The following is a 27727-nucleotide window of genomic DNA, read 5'->3' as shown; positions in this document are numbered from 1 at the left end:
CTGACTCAGTTCAAACTGAAGTGAAAGTTTCCAGCCAGACATTTACTGGTTTATAAAGGATCGGGTTAAGCCAGTTCACTTTTAAAAAATGGTTCCGTTCTTTTCGCTTCTTTATAAATACTGAAAATTACTTCTGTTACTCACTTAGGACTCCTTCAACTGAACAGGAATCAGAATTATTGTCAGAGGATATCTAATAAAGTTACCATTCTGTTCACCAAATGCAGTTGCATGGTTAATAAAAAAAAAGGAATTAAGAAGAGAGCTTTTTCTGGCTAAATATTTTAGGGTCAGTTTTGTAAAGATGTATACACACATATATGTGTTTGAGTATAATCTAAATATACGAAGTTGTTCATGTAGATGCATACATGTATATATTTAAATAATGCTTTATATATCATATGGATTAATTGAACTGTAAACATCTCTTTCAAGGAAGGAATATTGTAAAACAACTTGCGGAGGATTGTCTGGTGGCAAAACTGAAGAAAGTAATTAGATAGCCTAACAACTAGATTAGCGTTCTTTCTTCTACACTCCCTTTTTATTTTTAATTGAGGTTGAGCAGAAATTATACCATTTGACTAGAAAATTATAGGAGACCTGAAAAATCAGGTCAAATAATTTTAAATGTCCTATAACTTATAGGGAAGAAAATACGAAGTCAGGAGGTATAGTTTAGGTCGAATTGGGAAACGTTAAAGTCCTAGTTTATAATTTTTAACAACAACAACAAAAAACTCTGATTGTAATTGAGTGGTTTACTCATGATTTTAGCAAGCACTATTATTATCCAGGTATAATAACAGCCATCTGTAGCACTGCTTGGGGACTTTCTTCCATACGCATCCAGACAGGAGCATTTGAGTCCTTAGTTAAAGGCTCGGGTAATTGATGTCAAAATCAGACTAAGAAATTGAAAGAATTGACTGGATGATAAACTAAATCCAGAAGACAGTTTGGTTTATTTCAAAGAAAGAAAACCAAATCATTAATTGAATGAATGGGAGAAGCTGACTTTCCAAGACGCAGAGAATTTGAGTAGGAAAAAATAAATGTTCAGACCACTGAGACAAAGTAAAAACTTCGGGTGGTCTCTTTCCTAAATCTCAGAAGCATGGCTAATAATGTCTGCCAGAATCCATGTTTCCTTTATAAAATGCCAACTCTACTCAAACCTCAAAGACTTATTTGGAAGCAAGGAATACAAACCCTTATGCTAATTACATTTACCCTGCAGCTATCCTACCCAGGATATCTCCCTGGAGGTGATTTTACTTTGTTTTGTAGGCATTTTCTTGAGCCAACATCAATATTACCTACAAAGCCACAACATAGTTATTAAAATACAATTTAAAATTCCTTTTCTACATGTATGCTGAATATTAGATAATAGCCATATTTAAGAAAAAATTAAGGAATGATTTATATAACAACCTATCATCACCTATTTTGTGCTGAGGTTTCATTTGTCATATGGACCACTTTCAAATTCTCATTAAACAAAATAAATATTGTTTGAGGGCTATGACATCAAAAAAATGCTACAACTGTAAATACCTATCCATGTTACATGTCACATATGGTCATTGTTGGCAATTTAAAGTATTGGACAAAGAAAAAGAAGAAAGCACTACAAATAATCTGTAAAAATTGAATCACACAGTTTTAAGGTATATGTCTGTATGTTATTTCCATTACTACTTGTGACCTATATACATTATCTCAAATTATTTTATATTTATTTTAATATTTAAATTATTTCTAATTTTTCTACTATTTCTATTTTGTACTACTATTTAGATCATTTCTTTCCAAACTTCACAAACAGTGATTGCTAATTCTAAGGCAGACTCCGCTCTTCATTAAAGTCTTATAGTAGCACTGTAGCACTGTCATCTCATTGTTCATCGATTTGCTTGAGCGGGCACCAGTAACATCTTCATTGTGAGACTTGTTACAAGGTAAAAATTTATCATGACTTTTTTTTAAAACTGTTGATCTTTGTATTTATCACAGATAGCTTATCTGTTCTGAACATTTTGTTCCTCATCCATCTTTTTTATTTCTAGGAAGTACTGGGAGGCTAAAATGTTTTCTATATCCATATATTGTAGATAAGATTTTCCCACTCTATTAATAGTTTTACTAGGGGCACGTCGAGTTTCACAGCAGTTAAATATAATAAAGACTAAATAATACAAATTCTATATACATTTAATTCCATTTTATTCTGATCTTTGTATTATTTATTAATATTTAATCTACATATATTACTGTATATTGTACACATGGTAGGATATGGGAAAGTGTTAATTTCACTCATCTGTTATAACATACTCATTAATGAATGATTTATTCTACATGTATCAGTGTGAAATGACACTTTTATATTCATGGAGCATTTTAACTGAAATGATAAGAATATTGTTTTAGGGTCAAAAATATTGCTTAGCCTACTACTTAGAAAACTCATGCAAAATTCACCTGCTAATAGTATTCTAGAATTCTTAAAAAGTAAACAGAATGTTTCCTATATACTAGTCATAAGTATACTTGGGATCTAATGGCTAGGTATAGAAAGATATACATTTATCAATGCAAACTGTAAGAAAATTTGGATATATCCTATTTCTCATATAAGATAAAATGAATCTGACACACAGAAATGAAAAATGAATCAAAACAATCCTAAACTCAAACTTGTACACCAATGAACTTTCAATTTCAATTGCTGAATAGCTACAAAACTTAAGATGAACATCACAACTTCCTAAAATTTCTCTGAGTCTCTCCCAGTCAAAGCCCAATAGTTCCGTGAGCACAGGATTTAGTTGGTTTGCTTTACCTTAAGGATACAAATGTAAAAGATACTTAAGTGGAGATAGTGTTTTATTAAATACTTTTTCACTGATTTAAGAAAAGAAAATATAAAGGGATGCAGATTACATATCATTTAATAAGACATCAAGTTAGCAACCCCGTTACCTGTACTCTTTGTCACAGTTACCCATATTTCCTGCAGACTTTATTCTGTGCAGTCTGTCTTTGAAGCCAATGACAAGTGAAACATGGAGCTGATTTTGTTTGAAGGACATGGAAGGGTATGGATGGAAAGGGGAAGAGAAGTTCCATTCACAGTGACACGGTGATTAGAAGATGGCCAATAAAATGTCAACTTACCAGACCCAACTAAAACAGAACAAAAAAAAAGAAACATGGAATAAATAAAAATAAAAACCAGAAAACAAAAAAAAATGTAACAAGATTCGACTTAACAATGATTCTTTCTTTTAAAATAAAAACACATCAATACTTGGATACATGGTTCATACTACTCATGGATGAGTGAAAAGTTGTTAGTATATTCAGTGTGATCATGATTAATTTGATAAAAATAGAAATGAATATTTTTACTATGATTAAATGGCAAAACATAAAATGAATGGTATCTATAATGTTAAACGATAGTTTTCAGAATACATTTTGTTACTACTAGATGACAAGGTTAGTTAACTGTACATGTAATGAATTTAAAAATACTATATATCTTAAAGAACTAATGAAACAGAGAATAAGCCCAAGCATCTGTACCAATGGTTAAAAAGTTTCTTACAAAAACTCCATCCAAATAAATTTTAAGAGATTTTTCCCCCCTGATATTCTATTACATCTGTGCTTCTTATACTTGAATAAGCAAGCAAGTCATCCTAAAATCAGGTAAATTAAAGGTGTGGACTGAGAGTTTTCATTTCTGGCAAGTACCCCCATTCACAGTTTGAAGCAAAGAAGCAACATTATTAGAATATGCAATTCTTAAAGTATTTCAAAATTTTATTGAGAAGAAACCAACAGTACAACTAGAAAAAGAAACAAACAAAAAAATCCATAACCCTTGTGAAAGTACTAAGAACATTTATCATTTTCAAGGCTGAAACATTTGCCTGTATTAATATAGAAAGCTCAAGGAATTCATAACTAGAATTTTAGAAAATAAATATTTTGCCAATTTAGAAACTTAGGTAAATATTAACAAGTGCAGAACTATCTTAAAATAATACAGTTTGAATTTTTTTCAGTTTGAATTTTTTTCAGTTTGAATTTTATATACGTATATATGCATGTGTATGTGTTATATATGTATATGTACCAATGTACACATATACATATGTACATATATTCAAGCACACATATACCTATGTGCATACATATATGTGTATATATGTTTACATACATATATGTGTATATGTGTATGTGCACATACACACTTATGTGTATTATACAATGTACATATTTACATATATATGTACATATATGTATATAATATTTGTGGTGCTGAGTATTAACCAAAGTCAGACACATGCAAGGTGAACATCTTAATCTGTTCTATCTTTCCCGTACATAATATCCACAACACTCTTTTCCAAATAATTTTCATGTCTCTAGCAAATCCAAATTAATTAGATTTTATACACATCTTCATAGTTTCAAGAAATGAACTATGCATACCTCTGCTTTTATGAACTGCTACAATTTTAAGACATGCAAAGTCTTCTGCCATTGGTGCCACATTTTCAAAATGTAAAGGTAATTCACAAACATAGTTTAAGTCACATTATAGTGAGTGAAATTTCTTATTCTTTTACTTGAAAGAATTAGTAACCAAACATATTTTTATTCATTAGAATAATAATTGTTTAAAAATGAGCTGACTCTGGCATAACACTTATCAAAACATCAACATTTCCTGATTGTTTTTTAATTTTATTTGGCAGGGAGGGGGCATTGGGTCCAATCCTGCCTGTGCTTAGGGTTTCCACCTGGCTCTGGACTCAGAGATGACTCCCAGTGGTTAGGGAGTTTGTTGTGCTTGTAATCGAACCTGGGGCAACAGTGTAAAAAGCAAACACCATATGCACTCTAGTCTCTATCTTTCAACTCAGTTACACTTCTTGAAACTTTAAACATGGTGTCCTTTAAACAGGAGACATCTTAAAATGCTACAGAGACAGCAACAGAGATAGAAGAAAAGTTCCTGCCATAGAGGTAGGCTAGGGGCTGGGGGTTGGGGGTTGATGGGAGGGAACCTAGGGACACTGGTGCTGGGAAATGTCCTGGAGGGATGGGTGTTGCAACACTGTATGACTGAAATCTACTCATGAACAGCTTTGCAAGGGTCTATCTCACAGATTCAATAAAAAAGTAAAATTTTAGAAATGACATTTAGAAACTATAAGAATGAAAACCAACAAAATGCAACAATGAAGTCTTGCATTTATTTAGCTAGTTTTGGGGCTACACTCAGTGATGCTCAGGACTTATTCCTGGCTTTGAGCTCAGGGATCACTCCTGTTGGTGTTTGGATGATCATAAGGGATGCCAGGGATTGAACCTGGGACGGTTGCTTGCAAGGCAAGTGCCCTACCCACTGTACTCTCTCTTTGGTCCTGAAGAGACCAAAAAAATAAAATGCTGTAGAATTTTAGGGCAATCTATGAAAATAAACTTGATCTCATAAGACTGAAGAATTATATATACACATATAAATATATATACATATATTTTGCTTTTTATCACCGGTCATACCCGGTGATGCTCAGGGGTTACTCCTGGCTCTACACTGGCAGTGCAGTGGTGCTCAGGGGACCATACGGGATGCTGGGAATCAAACCCTGGTTGGCAGCATGTAAGGCAAATGCCCTACCAGCCATGCTATTGCTCTAGCCCCCAAAATAATATTTATTTAACAAAAAGAAACTAAATAAATTGTCCCTAAAGATTTCCTTGTATCATTTCAATAATTTAAAATTTCATCAAACATTTAGAAACATCCAAGAAGTTAGAAACAGGCAAATTATTAGAATGCACGTCATTTAAAATAAAATTTGTTTAAAAAGATGCTCTTGTTTGGCTTGTAAGATATGTAGCAATTAATTGCCGAGTTGAATATTTTATTCATTAAAATCCAATGTCTTTAATAAATTCAAGAGAATGTATTTGCATATCAAATAACAGATAATAACTGGATAATACTTTATAATTTATTAAAGCCCCTAAAAGTTATTTAAAAGGTACATCTAATACAGATGCTCCTAATACATCTGAAGTTTTGAGAGGATCCTATCTTGAGTGATCATTTAAGTTTCTTTCCTGTTTTTCCTCTTCATTTAAGCTTTTCATAAGCATGAGTATCGGGACATGATTCCACTAATCTAAATAAAAATTGTTCTGACACAACTTAATTCTTCTTTATTCTAGTTTTAGTAAATATATAAATGCATTAACAAACTCCAAGTAAAATCCAAATACTCATGTGAAGGGAATTGTCATCTCAAATTTTCACTTTCTTTTTCTTTTTGATTTTGGGGCCACCTGGAAATGCTCAGGCGTTACTTCTAGCTCTGTGCTCAGGGATCACGCCTGGCAGTGTTTGGGGGACCATATGGGATGCTGGAGGAGATCAAACTGGTTTGGCGACATGTGAGGCAAGCACTTCACTGGCTGCATTATCACTGCAGCCCCAAAGTCTCACTTAAGAATAAATGGCAGAATTTTAAAGAATTGTCTCATATATACCCACTGTCTCTATTTCTCAGATCACAGGAAATTCGATACACTGAACAGGGAACTTCTACCAACTGGATAATGTCTATTACTGTCCTGCTATCATCATTCAGAAAGAATTTAGAAAAGAAGAGGGAAGTAATCTGGATCATGCCCTTTTATTATTTTTTACACTTTGTGATTTCTGGGTGGTTTCCCTCCTACTCTTCTTACTCTTCTTAACTTTGTCTACTTGCCTTTGCTTTCTACTTCTAAAGCTGCTGCTACCTTTATCCCAAAGTTCCTTTTTCTCACTATGAAAGAGGAAAAGCCTGCCTGTCTCTCTCTAATGAAGCAATAAAACTATAAAATGTTACTGCTGGAAGTGACCTTAAAACTTATCAGTCTATCCCAGCCTTTTTGCATGAGAAAATAGGGATCCTCAATTGCTCAATAACCTTTTCAATGTCACAGATGATTAACCAAAGACCAACTTCCAGGCCACTTAACTAAATCCACTCTTCTGTACAAATTTTTGTATAGATGAAACAGTTTAGGGAGAACTATTGCATAAGAACCAGGACGTATTTGATTATACATTTAAACTGCTACAGTTTAACCTACAACTGTTACTACCTAAGTCACTTTAAATAGTGTACAACAACATGGGGATGGAGGTATGACAGAAACAGTGGACATTTTATAATATTTAAACTGATGACAATTTTTTAATGAAGAAAATAACTGAAAAAAAAAACACCTCCTCATGGTATTAAAATTCTTTTAAGACTATTTAACCATAAGTATTAAAAGATACAGAAAAATAATCTGGTGAAAAAAAAGTTGATTGAAAGCCTCTGGAGAAGTGTTTTTGAAAAACGTGAATTTCTTAACAGAACAAATTTTGATAATTTTCTCAATTGAAATCAATATACCAAAATATTAACATAAAACAAAAAATACTTCAATAAAAATCTTTTAAAAATATTAAATAGGAAAGTAAAATATGTATTTAAAAATTAATACACATTTTAAGAGAATAAAATTTATTATTTTATGTTTTTAACTAGGAACATTGGACTGGAGCGATAGCACAGAGGGTAGGGCGTTGGCCTTGCACGCGGCTGACCTGGGTTCAATTCCTCTGTCCCTCTCGGAGAGCTCGGCAATCTACCGAGAGTATCCTGCCCACAACGGCAGAGCCTGGCAAGCTACCCGTGGCATATTGGATATGCCAAAACCAGTAACAACAAATCTCACAATGGAGACGTTACTGGTGCCTGCTTGAGCAAATCAATGAACAACTTGGACGACAGTGCGAGAGTGCTATAGACAACTAGCAACATTAAGTAGACTATAATATAGCAACAGAAATAGCTAATTTTTTTATGTTGAAGGAATTTCGTAAAGGATAAAGGGTTAGAAAACTTTGTATAAGGTCATTTTATAAAAATCATGCTGTTTTCAAAAAAAGATTGTATGCTTTTTGGGGGAAGGGAATTACGTGAAGTCAAATATATGTTTATTTAAAACACATAAATTACATAGTTATAGAATTCTCTTTTAAGTATAAATGAGAAAAAGGATGCCGTGTTTTAAAAGTATTTATAAACACAAAAATACTATAAAATTTATCAATACCCTAAAAACTAAAATACTTAGAATATCTTAGCTCAACACACACAAATATAAGCACAAAATCAGATTGTATATTTTGAAGGTGACATCAAAGATCACTCAATTGATTACTTTGAGATCTCATAGAGTTTAAGAATGTATATTGTTCAAAGAATAATCTTTAGGTGTATGAAGAAGAATCTAAGATGGAAATTAAAATTGGAAGAAAGAAGGAAGGGGAATGGAAGAAATAAGAAAGAAAGGGAAAAAAGGGAAAAGAAAAGATGGGAAAAAAGGATAGTCATAGAAAAGACTTCCGTTTCTTCACTTTCCATCACATTCAAGACATTCAAGAGATGAGTTACCAAGAAGTATTTGAAGCAAACTAGATAAGAAGCCGGACCATTCCCATTTTTCAGTTGCGAAAATAAGTTATCTGAACAGATATCTAAGAAGTCTTCATGTTACATCAAATAAATATAGGAACCAGCCACTCTTGGTAAGCACTTTTCTAGAGAGAAGATGATAATGGGGCTAAATAACCATGAATGTCTCAGGGAATGTATAGAAAAGAAACAGTTAACAGTAAAGGTCACTGAACCATGAATTGGTTGCCAACTGTGATGTCTCTAGAGGTCTTTAAAAATGGGATTGAAATTCCATTTGGCCACAACAGTTTAGCTATAACTCTGTCTGGTAAAAGAAATTGAATAGTTGACTTTTAAAGTGCTTTCTATGATATGATTTTTAAGAGGATGGAAATTGAGAAGCACAGCAGAACGACTGATACATACCTGCGACCTCAGTATTTTCCTTTCAGGTTAATGTTATATACAAATATAGACTCTGCCACAATATGTTTTAAAAACACACAAAAATTTAAAATATTTGCATAATAAGTGCATATGATGATTATTTTAGTATATTCACATTGAGATCTCAACATTTAAAGTGTGATGGCAAGTATATTTGAGTTTAACCTTAAAGTTGCAGAAAAATAGCAAGCTCCTTCACAATTAGCATGGTCAAACACTTATTTAAAAATGTCATTATAGTAGATTGCCATAGTTCTTGCATCTAGCATGATGCAATAACTCTACTTTTCAGTCAACCGAGCATATGTATCTATCTACTGTAGTACCAGTCTTATTAGTAATTACCAGAGAATAGTTGTTTTCTTGAATGTGTTATGGCTAAAATCCTTATGAAATTCTGATACTGAATCCTTAAGTCAATATGAATATGTTTATTTTCTCTTTATTTTCAAATATCACACCTTTTGGATGAGCATGGCTCAATGAAAAAATCTGATAGACTAGATTTATAAATAAAACAATGCAAAGTATGAAAGGACTGAAGCGTTGTGACTGAAGATTTCCTGGGGAGGGGGATTCAGGGAGAGAAATACATTTTTAATAAAACAGCGGGAAACTCAAATTTTCAAGTAGTACGTAACCTATATTTGAACTGACAAACCTAAGTCACTGCTATGCCAGAAAATTACATGCACAAATACTCATGACTGATAATATATCTAACAATTAAAAACTCAGGATATTTTAATGCTTGCTATGATTTCTTTTGGGAGAAAAGATTTGAGTTTAACATAAAAGCCTGTCATTATGTCTTTCAACTTTTCAGACATAAATAGAGTGATTAACAGGGGCCTTTTTAGAATACCTTTAATGGATACATAAAATTCTATGAACTTTTCCCCTCCACTCAAGGATTTCACATTATTCTGTAGATCAATGGTTCAGGTGACAATTCTGGGTGTTACAACTAAAGAAGTGTATTACATTTAGTTGAATAGTGCATGGATGCTGATAAACATCCTACAATGCCTAATCTAATCCCCAACAACAAAGCACCCCTTAGGTTAAATTATTAATCGTGCCAGGACTGATAAATCAATCTACAGATTATATATTCAATTTAAAGCTAACAACTGTAGTATTTTTCTCCCAAATGTACATCAAGTATCTTCCACAATGTCCTTACGCTTGTCATTAAGACAGCTATTTAGAAACAGTTAATTCTTTTCTTTTCCAACAATGTCCCCGCTTTCCCAAAAGGCAGTTATTAAATGGTGCGATTTATTTATTTGACTATTAGAATCAAACACAACTCTCCAACAACTTACGACAATGTATTCTAGGTGATATTATATAATTATTTCAATGGAAATATTTCACTAAATCCTCGAGAAAATCGGAAACCTACATTTTTTTCCCTGTCCTTCCTGGAGTGACACAATTCATGGCCAAATTCCATGGCTCTGATTTCACGAACTACTTTCTCCATCCCATTAACCTCTTTCCATCTTCAGTGTGATCACTCTGGCCCAAGTTATCAAGTAGCATTCATCAGAAATCCTGCCTTGCTTTTTTTTATAATCCAATCTAAACACTACCAGAGTGATTGAAATAAAATCTTACTAGATTAATATCATCAACATATTTTAGTTTAAGTCCCATTGGGTGTGGCCTCAAAACAAACAAACAAAAAATAACTTTAGGTATAACCTAAGTGAGGTAAAAACTTTTAACTACAGGGCCAACGAGACAGGGATGGTGTCTGCTTTATAGGTAGCCAAAGGAGGTTTGATCCCTGGCACCACATATGGTTCCCTGCGCCCTGTCAGGAGTGATCCCTGAGCACAGAGCCTGGAGTAAGCACTAAGCACAGCTGTGTATGACCCCACCTCAAAACACAAGCAAACGACAACAAAAACACCGCCCCAAGTCCTCTTAAATTATTAATTATCATCGGTAATTATATGTAATGGGATTGCTTGGAGCACATAGACTAGAGACTAGAGACCAGCGTGGGACAATGAACTTTGTATGACCTGCACTGGGGGCTTGGGAGAGTCCTGTGCAGAGGGCCTCTTGAAAGAGGGGCCTTGAAGGTAAAACCTACCAGCAAGATAAGCAGGACACATCCTGCACGTACATACTCCTCGTGCTCTAAGTAACCTTGGGAATAATTTGACTTGGTATTTTTAATGAGAACATCTTGAGACAAACACAAAATATGTCTAACCCATGAGAACATCTTTTGACTTGGCTACGTGCCTGGGCCAAGGTATGCAAATAATATAAAACTGCTTGCTTGAGAATAAACGGGGCCTTCAGCCTCGATAGCTGCTGGTCAACACATCATCTCTGAGTCGGTGGTCTTCATGCCGGAGCTGGACTCCGGCAATTATACACATTTGTGGGGATAAAAAGTCTAACCTGAGATTCAAGAGCAAATGCCATCTCTATACAATGATCTGGAAAGACCATTGTTCAAAATGGCTATTTTACTGTCCACAAGTTAATTATCTGAAAGACTTTTTTTTTTCTTTTTGGGTCACACCTGGAGATGCACACGGCTTACTCCTGGCTCTGCACTCAGGAGTTACTCCTGGCGGTGCTCAGGGGACCATATGGGGTGCTGGGAATCAAACCCAGTCAGCCGCATGCAAGGAAAACGCCCTACCCGCTGCGCTATTGCTCCAGCCCCTAAAAGAAAGACTTTTCAAAGGGTCTTAACAGGTTTACTTGTACAATGCTCTTAAGTCACTCATAGTAGCACAGAACTGACACAATAAACACCTTGAAGATGAAGTAGCACTTAGCACTGTAGCACTGCCATCCTGTTGTTCATCAATTTGCTTGAGCGGGCACCAGTAACGTTTCCATTCTGAGAATTGTTACTTTTTTTGGCATATCGAATACGCCACAGGTAGCTTGCCAGGCTCTACCATGTGGGCGGGATACTCTTGGTAGCTTGCCAGGCTCTCCGAGAGGGACAAAGGAACCAAACCCAGGTCCACCGCATGCAAGGCAAACACCCTACCCTCTGTGCTTTTGCTCCAGTCATGAAGATGGAGTCTACACAATTATTTATGGATTTTTCTACCTGATAAGTCTGTTATAAAGCATTTTTTGCAGTATATTTTATATAATACTTATTCAGTACATTCTATTTCAGATCTCTCTATGGGTGTGTTTACCTTGGCACTTTAATTTTTAAGTCCTGAGAACTGCAGTTTAAAACATATTAAAGTGCTATGGGGCTGGAGCAACAGCACAGTGGGTAGGGCATTTGCCTTGCATGAGGCCAACCCAGATTCGATTCCCAGCATCCCATATGGTCCCCTGAGCACTGTCAGGGGGTCATTTCTGAGTGCAGAGTCAGGAGTAACCCCTGTGCATTGCTGGGTGTGACCCAAAAATCAAAAAGATTAAAAAATAGAAATAAAAATATATTAAAGTGCTATGTTAATCAGTTGTTCTTTAACTTCAGTTTTATTACAAAGTAGTAACTTTCTACTTATACAATTAAAAATACTAAAGTAAAAAAGAACATTTTTAGTTACCAAAATAAACCTCAAATGACATAGGTTTCTGAATACAGTATAAATATTCTAATGATGACCCTAATGTTTAGAATAAGTTCAGATGATTTATGAACTATAAGAATGATTTGTTTGGTATGTCTATTAATGTTGTGTAGTTCAAGAAAATATTAAAACAACTAACAAATAATAAAAATACATAAGGATGTATAAAAATCTAACTTTCAATCCTCTGCAAATATTTTATCCACAGTTAATGTTAACAAAAAGCTGTTGTTAATGTCAGTTAGTCTGATAATTTTTTTATTGTTATATTTTAATCAAGGAATTATCTCACTCATTTTATGCTCTGTTTTGGATAAATAAAATGTAACTATCTGAATTTATTTAGTATTATTATGTATTAAGTGAAGGCAATATCACAAAATACTCCAAGTCTTACAGTGCTGTGTTATTGTTAGTGATGAATCTAATGTTCAAACTACCCATCAATGACTAACGCAAAAAACAAACAATATATTTCGACAAGTTTCATCCCTAGAGACCATGTAACACAGATTGTACAGATTTCCAAAACTGCATTAAAAAATATTTCCACATTGATGCCACTATTTTAGAATGTAGGTTGCTAAAAATAATGACTCAATTATACATCTATATAACTGGGTGACAGGAAAACCTTACCCACTGTTATGCAGATGAAAAAATCACAGTAAAACTCAGAATACAAGAAGAGGCCTATGATGTGCTGTTTGCTAGCATGGTGCTATGTCAATTTTTTGTCACTGATTCATCTGATGTATCAATTATTTCTTACAACTGACTGCTCTACTTATTTCTTCAAATATCTGCTTGGCATACACATTAAGAAAATGTTTTAAATTCTCTGTAGGGAGATCATGTGGTGAATTCCTTTCCCGTAGATTAATGTTTAAGATTTCTATCAATTCATTTGAAATAACTGAAAACCATACTAAACCTTCACAAGTTAATAAATGTAAGAAATATAAAATAATGTCATATCTTTAAGACCATTAAGGTTTAAGTGGCTATTTCTAAGATCTCTAAAACCATAAGACATTCTGAATGGGGGGGAGTAAAAAATATTCTTAGGCAAAAATGTTGTTTATTTTCAATCAAATAAAATACCATAAGAAAATAGCAGGAGTGGCACAAGGCATCTATTTCTACCTAGGAATTAGAATAGTTAGGAAAGTGGCCCATTCTCACGAATCACTCTCGTGTTAAATTCTGGAGTGGGACTTCATTAGCCCTCTTGGTATTTACTTTTAACCTGCTCACAAATAGCTCAGCTGGCAATACTGATTCCTTTAAAGTCCCCAGTCACACATTGTTTGTATTTTTTTTAACCATCATAAATATTTTTTATCAGTTCCTCAAATCTTCAGTTGAACTTGTTAAGCCAATTTTTAAGACAAAACCAACAATGAATCTCTCTCTCTTTCTCTCCTTTTTTCTCTCTATTCTCTCTCTCTCTCTGTGACACACACACAGACACACACACACACACACACACACATAAATCACAAAAAATTCCTACAAAGGGAGACATTTTAGCTGACCAGTTCATCTAAAAAGTAGTAATACCGATACCAGGAGGCAGTAAACATATACATATAAACACACACAGACACAGACACACACATAACATTTTTCATGTACATAGTATTATGTACCTATTAATATGTATATATATTTTCTCCAACCTCTGAATTGCCATTTATCAGCAGTGCTGCTGAGTTTACTGAGCCTCTGTGTATTATTGCCAAATGCCCTAAAGAAGCACCCCCAAAGGAACTAGTAGGTTAAATCTTATCAGAATCTGTCACACACATATCGTGGCACTTCAAGTTATCAAGTCTAGCTTTGGAGTCTTCAATATGTGTTTCATCAAAATGTTGATGAACTCAACAGTTCTTAACTAGGATCTTAGATTGTAGTAAACCTAATGTGAACCTGCAAAAAAGGCCCCTTGACACTATTAGCTTTGGCTTTGGCTCAAATAACGACATTAATGGCCAGAAACAATGTACTATTATACTGCCAGCTTTTCTGAAATCGGGGCTAGAAGAAAACTGTTCCAACAAATGATTTAAATGAATCTACATCAAAGAGAGAAAATCCAGAACTCAAGGGCCCATTTTTTTCCTCCCATTACTTCTTTTATGCTTAGATAGCATAGGAGTTTCAAAAGGTCAACTGACTCTTGCACAGAGATTTCATATGCTGATAGAAAGCGAAGCAGAATGAACCCTATTTGTTGAAGCCACAAATTTGGAGAATAGACTTTTCACCCAGAGTTTGTTCTTAAGGCATATTTATTAAAGTTTCACCTCTACTATTGGCAGTAAAATCTACTGTAAATTATGCTGCTTTATGTACAATTTAATTTCACATTAAAAACATTAGGTCATCACCTATTAAACACACACAATATGCACACAAAGCATATTATATTGTGTATAATTAGCACGTCATTTATTTATCTACTCTTTTAAAGTTGGTCAAAAGTACCGATGAACATTTCTACTAATGGATTGTGCCTTCTAATTCATTTGCTAGTCTACTAAAGCTAGTTTTACATTCTATGAATATGATAACTAGGAATGCCCTATCCAAATTTATTTTTTCTCATGTTAATTTAAAATTATCCAAAATTATTTTGCCTCACGTTAATTCAATTGCCTTAATATATAGATTGTCCCTGTAAAGGAGCCTTCTAAGGCTTATTAATATTCATTCTATAAGAAAAATTAGTGTCACTGAATAAACCAGGAGGGATAATAATGATGTATTCATGTGAAACTATTTATAACGGATCTATTGATCAAAAGACAAAATTATTAAGTTTCAAATGAGTATCACCTGCACACAAACTCAAAGTATTTTAACTAATTTTTTTAATATCATATTTACTTTACCCACTGTTGTATAACTCAACTACAATACAAATGGCAGCTTTACCCAGAATTATAGTATACTTGTAGAGGTTTATTGGAAAGTGTTATTGTGTTAGCTTTGTGAAGCAGTTTGAAAAATGACTGACTTTAACTTTTTTATATAGCTAGTGATGATAGCTAAGAGCACTAAAGCGACATTAAGTTCTGCTTCTGACAGATATTACGATCCATCACTGCCCCAAGTTCCTCCCATTAATATCCTCTTCAGAACTTTTATTTTTGGTGAACATTTAAATGCTTCACACAACATACTAAGTATTTTATGCTTATTAGTTCATCCAATCTCCATAACAATTCTATGAGTGAGTGTATATTCACCTTGTTTTATTGATGAGAAAACAAAGCTGGAAATTTAGTAACTTGCATGTTCATTATTTAAATCAAGTGGTAAAGAAAAATAGAAACTAATGATTCTACTCTACAGAATGGTCACCGATGACAAATTTTAAAAGTCTCCTTAAAACAGTATCTTAAAAACACTTTAGGACCAATAAACAAAGACAAATAGGGCTAATAAACAAAGACAACTATTAATAGTAAGGGATTATCGAAAGCTATCTTTGCAGGAGGATTAAAACAATTACAGAACTATGCATCAATTAGCTACCCCACATTTTATATCTCTATGGACAGGATAAATATAACTGAGTGACTGATAGATTTTTAGTTGTTTTGAAAGAAAGTAATAAGAAAAGTCATAACAACTACTTTCATGAAAATATAATTGATTAATATGATTTCCAATCAGCTTACTGATGTTTTATTGCATTTTTGATTTCTCTTTATCTTTAAAAAATGGAAAAAAAACTTAATAATCAAAGAAATTTGGAACATTTCCCAGAATCTCACAAAGGGTATATATCACTAACAGAGCAGGTATTGACACATATTAAAGGTTACAGCAGCATCAAGAATGTCTCTCTAAGCAACAAGACCAAGAGAGCTAAGAAAACAAAGTCAAGGAAGAGTGTTTCCAAGGAACTCAAAATCAAACAGGGCAGATGCTGAAAAGTCATAAGATGATCACAATAACAAACGGGCACAGAAATGGGAGTTCCCCAGCCAGCACTGGCCTGCACTGGTCAGCCAAGCTTCAGGGAGGGCTTATACCAAAGGTGAATACAACGGCAGGAATAATTTGCAAGTAGAAGGGGTACATGGCAGATGGGGCAACTTTTCATCCATGAAACAATGTGAAGAAAGTCATGTAGGTGAGGGAAGAAGATAGTACGGGTGTCAGGTCTGCCCAATTCACCAGGGTAGTCTCAGAAGTCCCGGAATATTGATCTGGGGAGTCTCTGGCATGAAAGGGTCTGAGAGAACCAATTCCTCTGCCCTGACTAGTGCATCACTGAGAATAGCCCTTGGCTCTATGAGCACAGTTTGAGAGACCCCAAAACAAAAGACAATGCAAATGCCATCTAGGTAAGCAACAGGGTGGCATGAATGAAATTATCCAAAATTAACATGAATGAAATCACCTACACATAACGTAGTGGGTCTACACTGACACGGGCAGCAAAGAGATCAGAAGACCAGGCAGCAAAGCACAACCTGCTTTGAATGGTATCCTGAAAACATGGGTAAACTCGAAGTATTTGATGAACTGGGCCTAGATAATCAGATGTGTGTTTCAGGTACATAAACCTGGTGTGAAAAGAACATATGCTGTGTAGCAAGAAAGAGACAGTGTTAAGTTGTTAGAAGTTAACAGTTTTACTTCAGAGAAACTGTGATGACCTATAAATTACAGGAGAGAGAAGTCTTGAGAGAAAGTGAGAACTGAAAAATACTTAAAAGGTCAAATAAGTAGGATTTTTGTGATGAGGGGAGGAGGGGAATGGCATGAGGGGAATGGGAGAGTAATGCAGGACTCTGCACCCTATACCCCCCGCCCCAAGCCATCTTGCCAGTGTCCGTCTGTAGGGTTTGTCGCATATCTAATCTGTACTTTTTTTCACTGCATTAGTATTAGCTCCTGTGAACTGATACTACTCTCTGGGCTAGTAGACACTTAAAAGCCAAGACCAACCTCTGACAGTTGCTTCTTGCTTCACACAGTTCTAACAACTGTTCAACCTAGTTCATCGGGACATAAAAGGGGGTCAGTCCCAAATTGCCATGCCTGAGATGTTTCAGCTAAGCTCATTGTTTGAAGGATGAGGGTTGCTAGCAGAAAGGAGAGGTGCTCTAGGAAGCATCCCATTAATGCAGTAAGGAAGTCAGGCAAAAGATCACAATTCTTTCTTTATGTCACTCTGTCTCCCTGGTCTCACGTCAATCTCAGGCTTTAAGGCTGCGCCTTCCAGAAGCTGTCAGTGGCTAATTAATCCTAATGAGGAAGCACTCGGCTCCTTCCTTGCATGGGAGATATAAATACTAATGGGAAGCATCAGATGAATTAACAAGCGAGAGCAGAAGAGGATGCACACCCTTTCCACGACTCACCTGAACATTCTGGTTGCATGCCAACAGAAATTTAAAGAACTAGCACTATCATTTACGACTCCCTATTTTATAGGCATTCAAAATATAACATGTAATAAAATCCAGAGACTGGTGTTGCTTCATGTCAGGGGGAAGAGATAGACAAATGTGCTGAACAGGGAAAAGAAAAAAAAAAAGGCTGAGATTTTATAGCAATCCAATTCATCTGGTAACACGGCTTCACCGGGTTTAGAGATGTTTGGCATCTGCCTCTGCTTTGAACAGAACTGTTGCTGAAAGGGCAGCAAAGGAACTGCTTCTTGAGCTTCAAAGACTAAGTAGTCCCAGTGAGAGGCCTGCGGAGTGCAGTGGGGTGTGAACTCGGATCTAAATGCCCAGCTCTCTGTGTCTGACTGGCCCTGCCCTAAAGGGAAAGAGAAGATGAAATGTCTTTTCCTCCCTATTGTAAGAGAGACAAACAAAAAACTGGATTAGGGGTTCTTAATGGCTCGAGTCAGTGAAGATAGAAAGTGACTGATTGGGAAATGGCTGGTGCATGGAAAAATCCATTTTCAGTTCAGTTTCCTGTGACTGACAGAGTCATGGGAACCTGATCGCTCTGGTGAGAGCAGTCACGAATTTACTTTGGAAATGAAACTGTGACAGTAATAAGAGGGGCTTTATCTGGAGAGCTGCAAAGGGAGTGGAAAGATTAATAGCACCTTCTAGTTTGCCTTGCTTAAGCAATGAGTATCCCTGGAGCACAGAATCACTAGAAGTCTTAGAGGTGTTGGGGAAACTTGGAAACAAGTGCAATTCGGGGTGTAAACTAATCTCTGTAAGATCTCTTATTCTAACTTACCTTTGAGGTAGGCGTCCTCCGAAACTGCACTATGTAGAAAGCTATCGACATGAATGTTTTCATAAGAAGTAATTATTTATTGCAAAGGGATTGGTATTAATAACTGACAGATGAGACTAATTCTTATTTTTTGTTTTTCTTTGAAATTTTGGGATTAAATATCTCCAATTTTTTTTCCTTCATTTTCTTTTTTTTAAGGCTCTCTTCAATAAAAGGAAACAAATGACATACTTGCTCCTTAGATTAATCATGAGTTGATTCAAAAGAAAATAAAAGTGCTAAACTTAATTGACTATCATCTGATTTCCAGAAGAACAGAAGGCTCATCTGGTAAAAATCTAATGTAGCACTATAGCACTGTTGTCCTGTTGTTCATAAATTTGCTGGAGCAGGCACCAGTAATGTCTCCATTGTGAGACTTGTTGCTACTATTTTTGGCATATTGGATACGCCACGGGAAGCTTGACAGGCTCTGCTCTGTGGGTGGAATACTCTCGGTAGCTTGCAGGGCTCTCCAAGAGGAATGGAGGAATTGAACCTACCCGCTGTGCTATCACTCCAGCACCAAAATCTAATGTAGTCTGATTTAATTAAAACAGCAAAATAATATCAAAAAATCTGGGATCGGGGTTGGAGGAATAGCACAGCAGGTAGGGTGTTTGCCTTGCACTCGGCCGACCCAGATTCGAATCCCAAGCATCCCATATGGTCCTCTGAGCACCGCCAAGGGTGGTTCCTGAGTGCCGAGCCAGGAGGAACCCCTGTGCATTGCCGGGTGTGACCCAAAAAGCAAAAAAAAAAAAAAAATCTGGGATCATTATCAGAACACCTAACAAAGGATAAATTTTAAATTTTTTCATGGTGCTCTGCTTTGAAAACCTGCCAGGGCACCTCCTGAATCTATTTTGTTCTCATTTGATTTTTATATATTATAGTTATGTTGCAACATGCGAGTGGATATAAATACCACACGATGCCCTTTTTTACTTAGAAGGAGCCACAGACAATTCGAAACACTAGTTCAGAAGATAATTTCTTCCTACCAAAAGAGAGTAACACTTTTAACACTTGTCAAAATGAGACATCAGAGTGCAAATACAGTGGAATAATTCAAAACTGAGATGACAATGTTTTTAACAAGATAGTTAATTTTGTGTTTTACATTCATACAGAGAATCGTTGAGATGCAGATGTCACACGTATGGGGGAAATGAGAGAAGGAAAGCACTAAATATAAACACAATATTTATATTTTGAAATTACAGGGGGCGGGAGCTGGAGAGAGTGTGCAATGGGCTGAGTGCGTGGTTGGTGTGCAAGAGGCTTGGGTTCAACCTCCAGCACCCTGGCACTCTCGCCACGTGTAGCACCAAAATGAACAAAAACTCTAGCAAAAATGTCATTATTACAGAAGAGAGCAGAACACCAAGTAACCTAATTTTCTGGTTTGCTGGGAGTTATGCTAAACCACTTTCCTGTTGCAATCATTTTGAGTATCATGATTTCATTAGTTTTTATTGGTTATGTAAATGAACCTTAATAATTTTCTGATAACTCAAGTCACTGCACAGCCTTTGAGCACCACTCTCACAATTGGTTTCAATGCTAGACCAGAACTTCCCTGTAATATAAAGAAATCTAAATGATTTCTTTATTGTCCAGATATTTTTGGAGCCAGTATCATATATATATATATATATACTTAATTTATATATATTAATATATATAAAGTATATATATATATACTTAACTTTAAGATATCTAACATTGCCAAATTTTCCTTTCTACCAAGTAAAACAATTATCTTATGTGTTATGGGTAAGCTTGAATAGCTATGACATTCAGCTGTTCAAGAAATAATCCAACCTATCTTATCTGAGATGTCTGTGGTATAGGCTTAGAAGTCCAGTAGCTTTCTACAAACAGTGTTTGGTAGCTCATATTTTGCTCAAAGCTTAGAGTGGTTAACTGAAGTTTCCAAATGGTCATGAAGGAGAACAATTTTTCTTGAGGTAGTCATATCTTAATAAATACAGTCTTAATAAATTACAAAAAAAGGTATCCTATTTTACCCAGAGATGCTGAGGCTCTAAGTAGTTGGAAAGTAGTAACTCTTGGAAGCAAAAGAATCAGAGTTGAGGAAAGTAAGACCTGATGAGAAATTTTCCATAATAAAAACGCCTTTTTGCATTGCAATAACACTGAATCTCATTTTATTAATCCTTTCTTTTTCTAATTGGTCATAATTTTCACTAATTTATGCAATTATTTCATAAAACTTCAATATAAATCTAGCACTAGCTTTGAGATCATTAAAAAGGTACAAAGTATTTACAAGTACAGCCAATAAATGCTTCTGTTGAAAATATATTGCTTAAGGAAGGGAGGGAAGGAGAGAGGGATAGTGGGAGAGAAGGAGGGAGTGAGGAAAGGAGGGAGGGAAATAGAAAGGGGGAGGGAAAAAGGAAGGAAGGAAGGAAGGAAGGAAGGAAGGAAGGAAGGAAGGAAGGAAGGAAGGAAGGAAGGAAGGAAGGAAGGAAGGAGGGAGGGAGAAGGAAGGAGAAAGGGTGGAGGAAGGAAGGGAGGAAGAAAGGAAGGAAGGAAGAAGGAAGGAAGGAAGGAAGGAAGGAAGGAAGGAAGGAAGGAAGGAAGGAAGGAAGGAAGGAAGGAAGGAAGGAAGGAAGGAAGGGAGGAAGGGAGGGAGGGAGGGAGGGAGGGAGAAGGAAGGAGAAAGGGAGGAGGAAGGAAGGGAGGGAGGAAGAAAGGAAGGAAGGAAGGAAGGAAGGAAGGAACGAAGGAAGGAATGAAGGAAGGAGACAGAAGGACGTAGGGAGGGAGGAAGGGAGGAAAGAGGGAAGAAGAAAGAAAGGAAGGGAGAGCAGGGAAGGTAAAGATTTAAAAGTCAGAGATATAGGATAGATTACTTTAATCTAATCCATATAAAAGTGAGATCATTATTACTATATACGCAAGACAACTTAGGTTCAGGAAATTTAAATAACCTTCTTTATGCCATTCTATTGACTAATGATAGAAAAATGACTCAGCTAAATTTTGTCTTGCTCCAATGGCTATGCTCTTATTCATATAATTCTTTTTAACATGTCTCTTCTAGCCCTAGCAATTCCAAAACTAAATAAACAAATAAATAAAATGCTCTATTTTATCAATTCAAGAATCCTTCATTCTAAGGATTCTAGAATTTATTTGCTTAATTTTTTTTCTTAAAAAAATAAAATTGAAGTGTTCCACCAAAATTGGATCTCCTGACTGTTATTTTTCAAGGATATGCTCGAAAATTTCTATTTTTCACAAGCACCTTCAAAGATCTTTAGAAAACTGTTTATCCCTCAGTTTTACTTTGTTTCCTTTCATATGCAGACCACCAAGCACTGATCATAGTTGATAATTTACTCAATTTTGTTCCAACAGAATCTGCCACTGCCACTTAGGATCAAAACCACCAGAATCTATTGGAATATTCCCCTTAGGATGTCTTTGTCATATTCCTGCTATTCATGCATAAGTTTTGGGTCCATAGTAATATTTCAAATTCGAACAAGTTTTTATTAAATAAAGTATAGACTCGGGGCCCAGAAGCATGTAAAGTACTGCAAAAAATATAAAGGGGAATAGCCAAAGGTTATTTAGAGTCAAGAAACTAATGCAAAAATAAATATATACAAAGGGCGTATCCAAAAGACCAAAATTTGTGACTTAAAAGAAAAAAGAAGTGAGTTTCAAATCAGTGCTCTTTTTAATTAGTTACATCTCTCCGGGGAGGAGAAATCAAATGGAAACGTGTATCTAAGGGTCCCCACACACCATAGCTTCTACCAGGAATACTCAGTTTTCTTGCCCACCCTTCATTCTCAAATAATCATTGAAGACTGAAGATGATTATTTATAACTCACACTGAGTCCATTATTAAGTTTTAAAAATGAACCACAAGCAAAATACTAAAATGAAAAATGACGACATCACTGAATTTCTGATTGTAATTGCTTTCTGTCTTTGACATATTGTATATACTATTCTAGCATGTTAAAGACATTCATTTTAATAATTATGTTATTAAGCATACTTTAACATTTGAATAAAATAATCAATTCACAAAAATATACAGATATTTCACAAATAACTGAAAGGCCAATGCTGTTAAAATGAAATAAATTCTGAATTCCTCAAATAGTTCCTAGATTTTATCACTTATACTTATACTTTATCACTTATATATGATATATACATATAATATATATATGTATATGATATATACATATATATATTATATGTATATATCATATATAAATGTGTGCATATATAATATATACATATATATATAAATATATACATGTTTGTATGTATATATACATATATGGAATCCAGGCTTAAAAAGCAAGAATTCCATAAGGAAAACCTAAGGCTGAATTATCTCTGGAACTGAATTTATAATAGCAGGAAGAAATTCTATTTTGATTTCAGTGTGAAGGTAGACACAGTCAAATGGCTAATTATCAAAGCACCAGATTGCCAGGTTAAAAGACTTTAAACCATACAGTGAAACACATCTCTGACTAATGTGACTGGCAATCTCCATGTCACAATGGCCTGGAGACAGACACACCTTATCATGCCTTGTATTCATCCTGAGCAACGTTCTATCCCTCTAGAGGGCTTCTGAACTACAATCTGACATCTCTTAAATTTATGCTTTTCTAAATGTAAAGCCTAATGTGGAATTCAGGTGTAACTAAGATTAAAGAGAAGCAGACTAGGCCTTAGAAATCCCATGTTTGTTCTTGATCTTTTTTTCTTTCCCCTCTTTTGTTTTTATGAGGTTGATCTAAAAACCCTAAAGTGGGACATAATGGCTTCAGAGACAGGAATAAAATATTCTTTATTCTTTTTCCTACAATAAAAAGCCCACAGGGCTCTTTTGTAGAAAGCCCACAGTAGACGCAATCTCTCAAAGGCCACCTTTTTCTTCATAATAACCTTCAAGGAGACAGTGTTCAGAAAAGATGACAGTACCAAGTGTTGCTAATATGAGACCCAGAGAAAAGCTAAGCGGCTTAAAGCCAACGCCCTTGTTTATGATATATACTTGTCTAAACAGGGTATTCTGTTCAACAAGGTCATTGTCTCTCAAATTCCACAATAAACAATTTATCCCTAAAAAGGAAAAAAGTGAAAAAAAATGATGAGACAGAAAGTATGATTGGGGAAAAAGAAAGAGATTATAAGAATATAAAGCACCTGGCTTTTGGATGCAAAGGAGGTGACAGGACTTGCTCTACATATGAGTTTAAGACATGATTGACATTCAACATTCAACAACGCACATTCATAGAATATGGAACCATTTTGGTTAATATAATGTTAAATGATTTCCATTCAAATTAGCAAAGTACAAAAACCATTCATTCTCAAAAATTGACTGTGTGTTGTATCAGATATTATGTGCACAGATGTTATAGAAATAGATGGCAAAGCTTCTACTCTCTTTAATTAGACTTTACATTTTTAGAGGGGGAAAGAATATTCTCATTCAGAGTTCTGAAATGTACAGAATCTTAGTAACGTGATCTGAAGGAATAGTAGATTTGCATCCATTCAAAGACACAGTTTTCATGGAAATTACTATAATTTAATTGCAAAATTAAAAGGTCTGTGTTTCTGACCAAGAGATTAAAGCACCTTCTTCTCTAGTATTTGACCAAGAAAGAAAGCTCCATTATTTTATTATGCTAATTCTTTCTCTAATAACTAATAATTATCGATACCTATAAGCAGAATAATAGCTCTAAAATGTGTGAAACAAAACATTTATAGCACTTTCTAAAGTCCTCATTTAATATACTTATTCCAATGAATACTACCATTTTATATATCACCTCTAACTTTATATCATAAAATGGCCACAACAGAACTTCTCTAAACCTTACCTTGGACGGTGAGAGTAGCTGATGCTTCAGCTTTTCCAACCATATTTTCTGCAACGCAAGTGTATGACCCCATGTCACCAGCCATCACCTTCCGAATTTTCAAGGTATGATCATCTCTAATTTCATACCTAGTGACATAACATGAAAGCACAGTTAAATGACTTTTGATAGGACAGATTCCCATCATTACCAATATGATGCATCAAGGCATCAAATCCGTGCAACATTGAGTTCAGAAGATTTAAACAGAAAGGTAAAAGGTAGCGTTCCATTAACGTTCCATTAGCACACGGACAGGAAAGTCTATCTTTACAATGATGGGGTCTATCAATTGATGTGACAATTATATATCGATGTGGGTCTGCATAATAAACAACACAGAGTTTTGGCCAAATTGGTAGTTATATTCCCAGGCTATTATACTCCGATGAAAAGTTAGAGTGATCATTGGTAACTTATTACACAAAAGATTTAAAAGCGTTCTTACAGCTTTTATAATTTATTATTCTTTCTACTATTATGTCCAGTATCCCACTCATCTTCATTTGGCAGAAAATAAAATTGAGGCATAAGAAGATAAGGTGACTTAAGGTTCATCTCAACTGATTTAATGACAGAGTTGATATTTGAACTCAGACAACCTCATTCAAGAGTCCACTTGGCTTCCCTCATCTTCCCTCACCTGAGACCTGACATTCATTCAGCTTTGACTTTAATCTTCACTTTAGTCTAAAATATATTATTAAGTTGTTTTACTACTCTAGTTTAATCTGGATCAACTGCACACATATTTTGACCCTTATTATAACTTATGAAATTCTAACTCATAAAAGCAAATGACTAGTCAATAGGCATTTTATTCTGAATTGATAATGATATTTGATATTTTGGATAAAAGTTAATTTTAATACCCTATAACACAAACCAACAGGGAAATAATAGTTGATACTTTGAATAAAAGTTTCTTTTATTTACCCTATAATATAAACCAACTCTTGTCTTTTGGGTTCCTTGTTTTTGGGTCACAATCAGTGATGCTCAGGAGATATTCCTAGCTTTACACTCAGAAATCCACTCCTTGTGGCACTTGGTGAACCATGTGGGATGCCGGGGATTGAACCCAGGTAGGCTGCATGCAAGGCAAGGTCCCTACCCACTGTGCTCTCTCCAGCCCCAAAAGTCAACTCTTTCTAATATATTCTATCATCATTGCTAGTTGTCAGTATCTAACAAAGCATCAAACACTTATTTTATTTTTATCTGAGATGAAATTCAGCAATTTAGTCTAGAAACTTCTCTCCACGAGGGCCCTACCTCTAACTTCTTTCTCAATTCTTATAATTCACATCACTTATATGGAGAACGCTAAGGTTGTCCAATGCTGCCATTAGATTTTTCCCCAGTAATATAAGACCCACAGTTTGAAAACATTATTTTCTCAATTTAAAATATTCTCCCTAAAAAGCAGTCCAATTTATATTTCTTTTGCCTCATCAGCGTACATGCAACATGATTCAAAATTCTACATGTATACAGGACACTGACATCTTTGTGCAAGTATCTCCAAACACAAAACACATATTTTTTAAGATACACCATAGCAATAGTCATATTAAACTTTTCGAAGTTCAAACTATGTGATGATACTTTTCCTCAAACAGTTCTCATTTTTCTTGTCATTAGATATACACACACACACACAAACACACACATATATATATCCACACTCATGTATTACAAATGACTGTAAATGTACTTAAGTACCACATATATTTTATATTTATAATATGATCAATATTAAATATATTCAGTATATTCAATACCGATACATATGCCTATATGAATATATATTTAAGGCATGCACAGATATCACTTCCCATTAAAAATACTTTTGATTTTGTCTTCACAAGTTTCCTTTATCTATAAAGAGTCTGATAGATTATTTCAGATATATGTATGCATTTCCCCTTTTTGTGATCATTTTAAGAGAAGAAAGCTATGCTTAATCCACTGTTCTGAAACCTCGAACTGGCAGAGTCTTGATACATGCTTGCAAAATTATGGATACACAAAATAAGGCAGGCTTTCTTTTTTTTTTAATAGATGGATTTATTTTATAGCCTCATTCCCTAAGGCTGCAAGTTATCTCTGCTCCAACCCAATTTAGGGACTTGACAGACATCAAGAAAAGCTGACCATTGACCACTCGCTGGAGCTGTTTCAGATAAGGAAAAGAAAGCTGCTTTGTAATTGGTTAAGTTGTTTTTGATGCTATGCCATTCTTCCTTCCCCACCTCATACAAACTGTGATCTGGCTGAAAAGGAGAAAAACCACTTGAGAAACAGCACATTTTTACAAGGGGCTCCTGGGCACCTTTACAAGGTTCTGATTCCTTATTCTTATCTGAAGCTCTCTGAAAGCATGGCGCCTTCTGACTCTAACACTTCTAGAGTTGTGTCTGGCCTCTGACCAAGGGGCCTAAGGCGGACAGTTCTTACTATTCTAATGACACATGGGAGCATGGCGGTGTGACAAGAAGCACAGAAATTCAGAGCAAGCGAACTCCGTAATGAATTCTGAATTGTGTACCTGGATTTGGGTAGTTCTCCATCGTCTTTTCTCCATCGTACTGTAGGCACGGGGTCACCTCGGGCCTCACATTTAAATTCTGCGATGTCATCCACAGTCACAGCCAAGTTACTAGGTCTTTTCACAAATGAGGGTCTCTCTATAATGAGAAAGCACCATCTCAGAAGAAAGATTCAATCAGGATGATCTCTTCTTCGTGGGACTTCAAGAGAGACAGCAAAGGGCCAAAGGCAACACAATGGGAGAATTAATCTACACAGCTGAGTTGGTGGGCGGCAGTGGAAAAAGGAAGGGGTGTTGGTCCTTGGTGGAGGGAGGGTGTACGCTGGTGATGGGTATAGTGTTGGGATTATGTGCATGGAAAACCATCAGTGACGGCATTGTAAATCATGGAACTTGGCCAATAAAAA

At 35.2% G+C, this 27727-nt stretch overlaps 1 protein-coding gene across 3 annotated transcripts in view; it reads right to left on the bottom strand.

Moving 5' to 3' along the window:
• Positions 1 to 27727, bottom strand: part of ROBO1 (roundabout guidance receptor 1) — a 1139823-nt gene that overhangs the window by 96032 nt on the left and 1016064 nt on the right. For all 3 annotated transcript variants that reach the window (XM_055125437.1, XM_055125438.1, XM_055125439.1), the window contains 2 exons: positions 27318 to 27456; positions 24728 to 24855 (listed from right to left, as the gene is read on the bottom strand). In XM_055125437.1, coding sequence (XP_054981412.1) covers positions 24728 to 24855; positions 27318 to 27456 — 267 coding nt within the window. The remainder of the gene's footprint in view (positions 1 to 24727; positions 24856 to 27317; positions 27457 to 27727) is intronic.

This window comes from Sorex araneus, chromosome 2 (assembly GCF_027595985.1).
Source record: "Sorex araneus isolate mSorAra2 chromosome 2, mSorAra2.pri, whole genome shotgun sequence".
NCBI lineage: Eukaryota > Metazoa > Chordata > Mammalia > Eulipotyphla > Soricidae > Sorex > Sorex araneus.
Note: the sequence above shows the minus strand (reverse complement) of the source record. Positions and strands in the feature narration are given on the sequence as shown.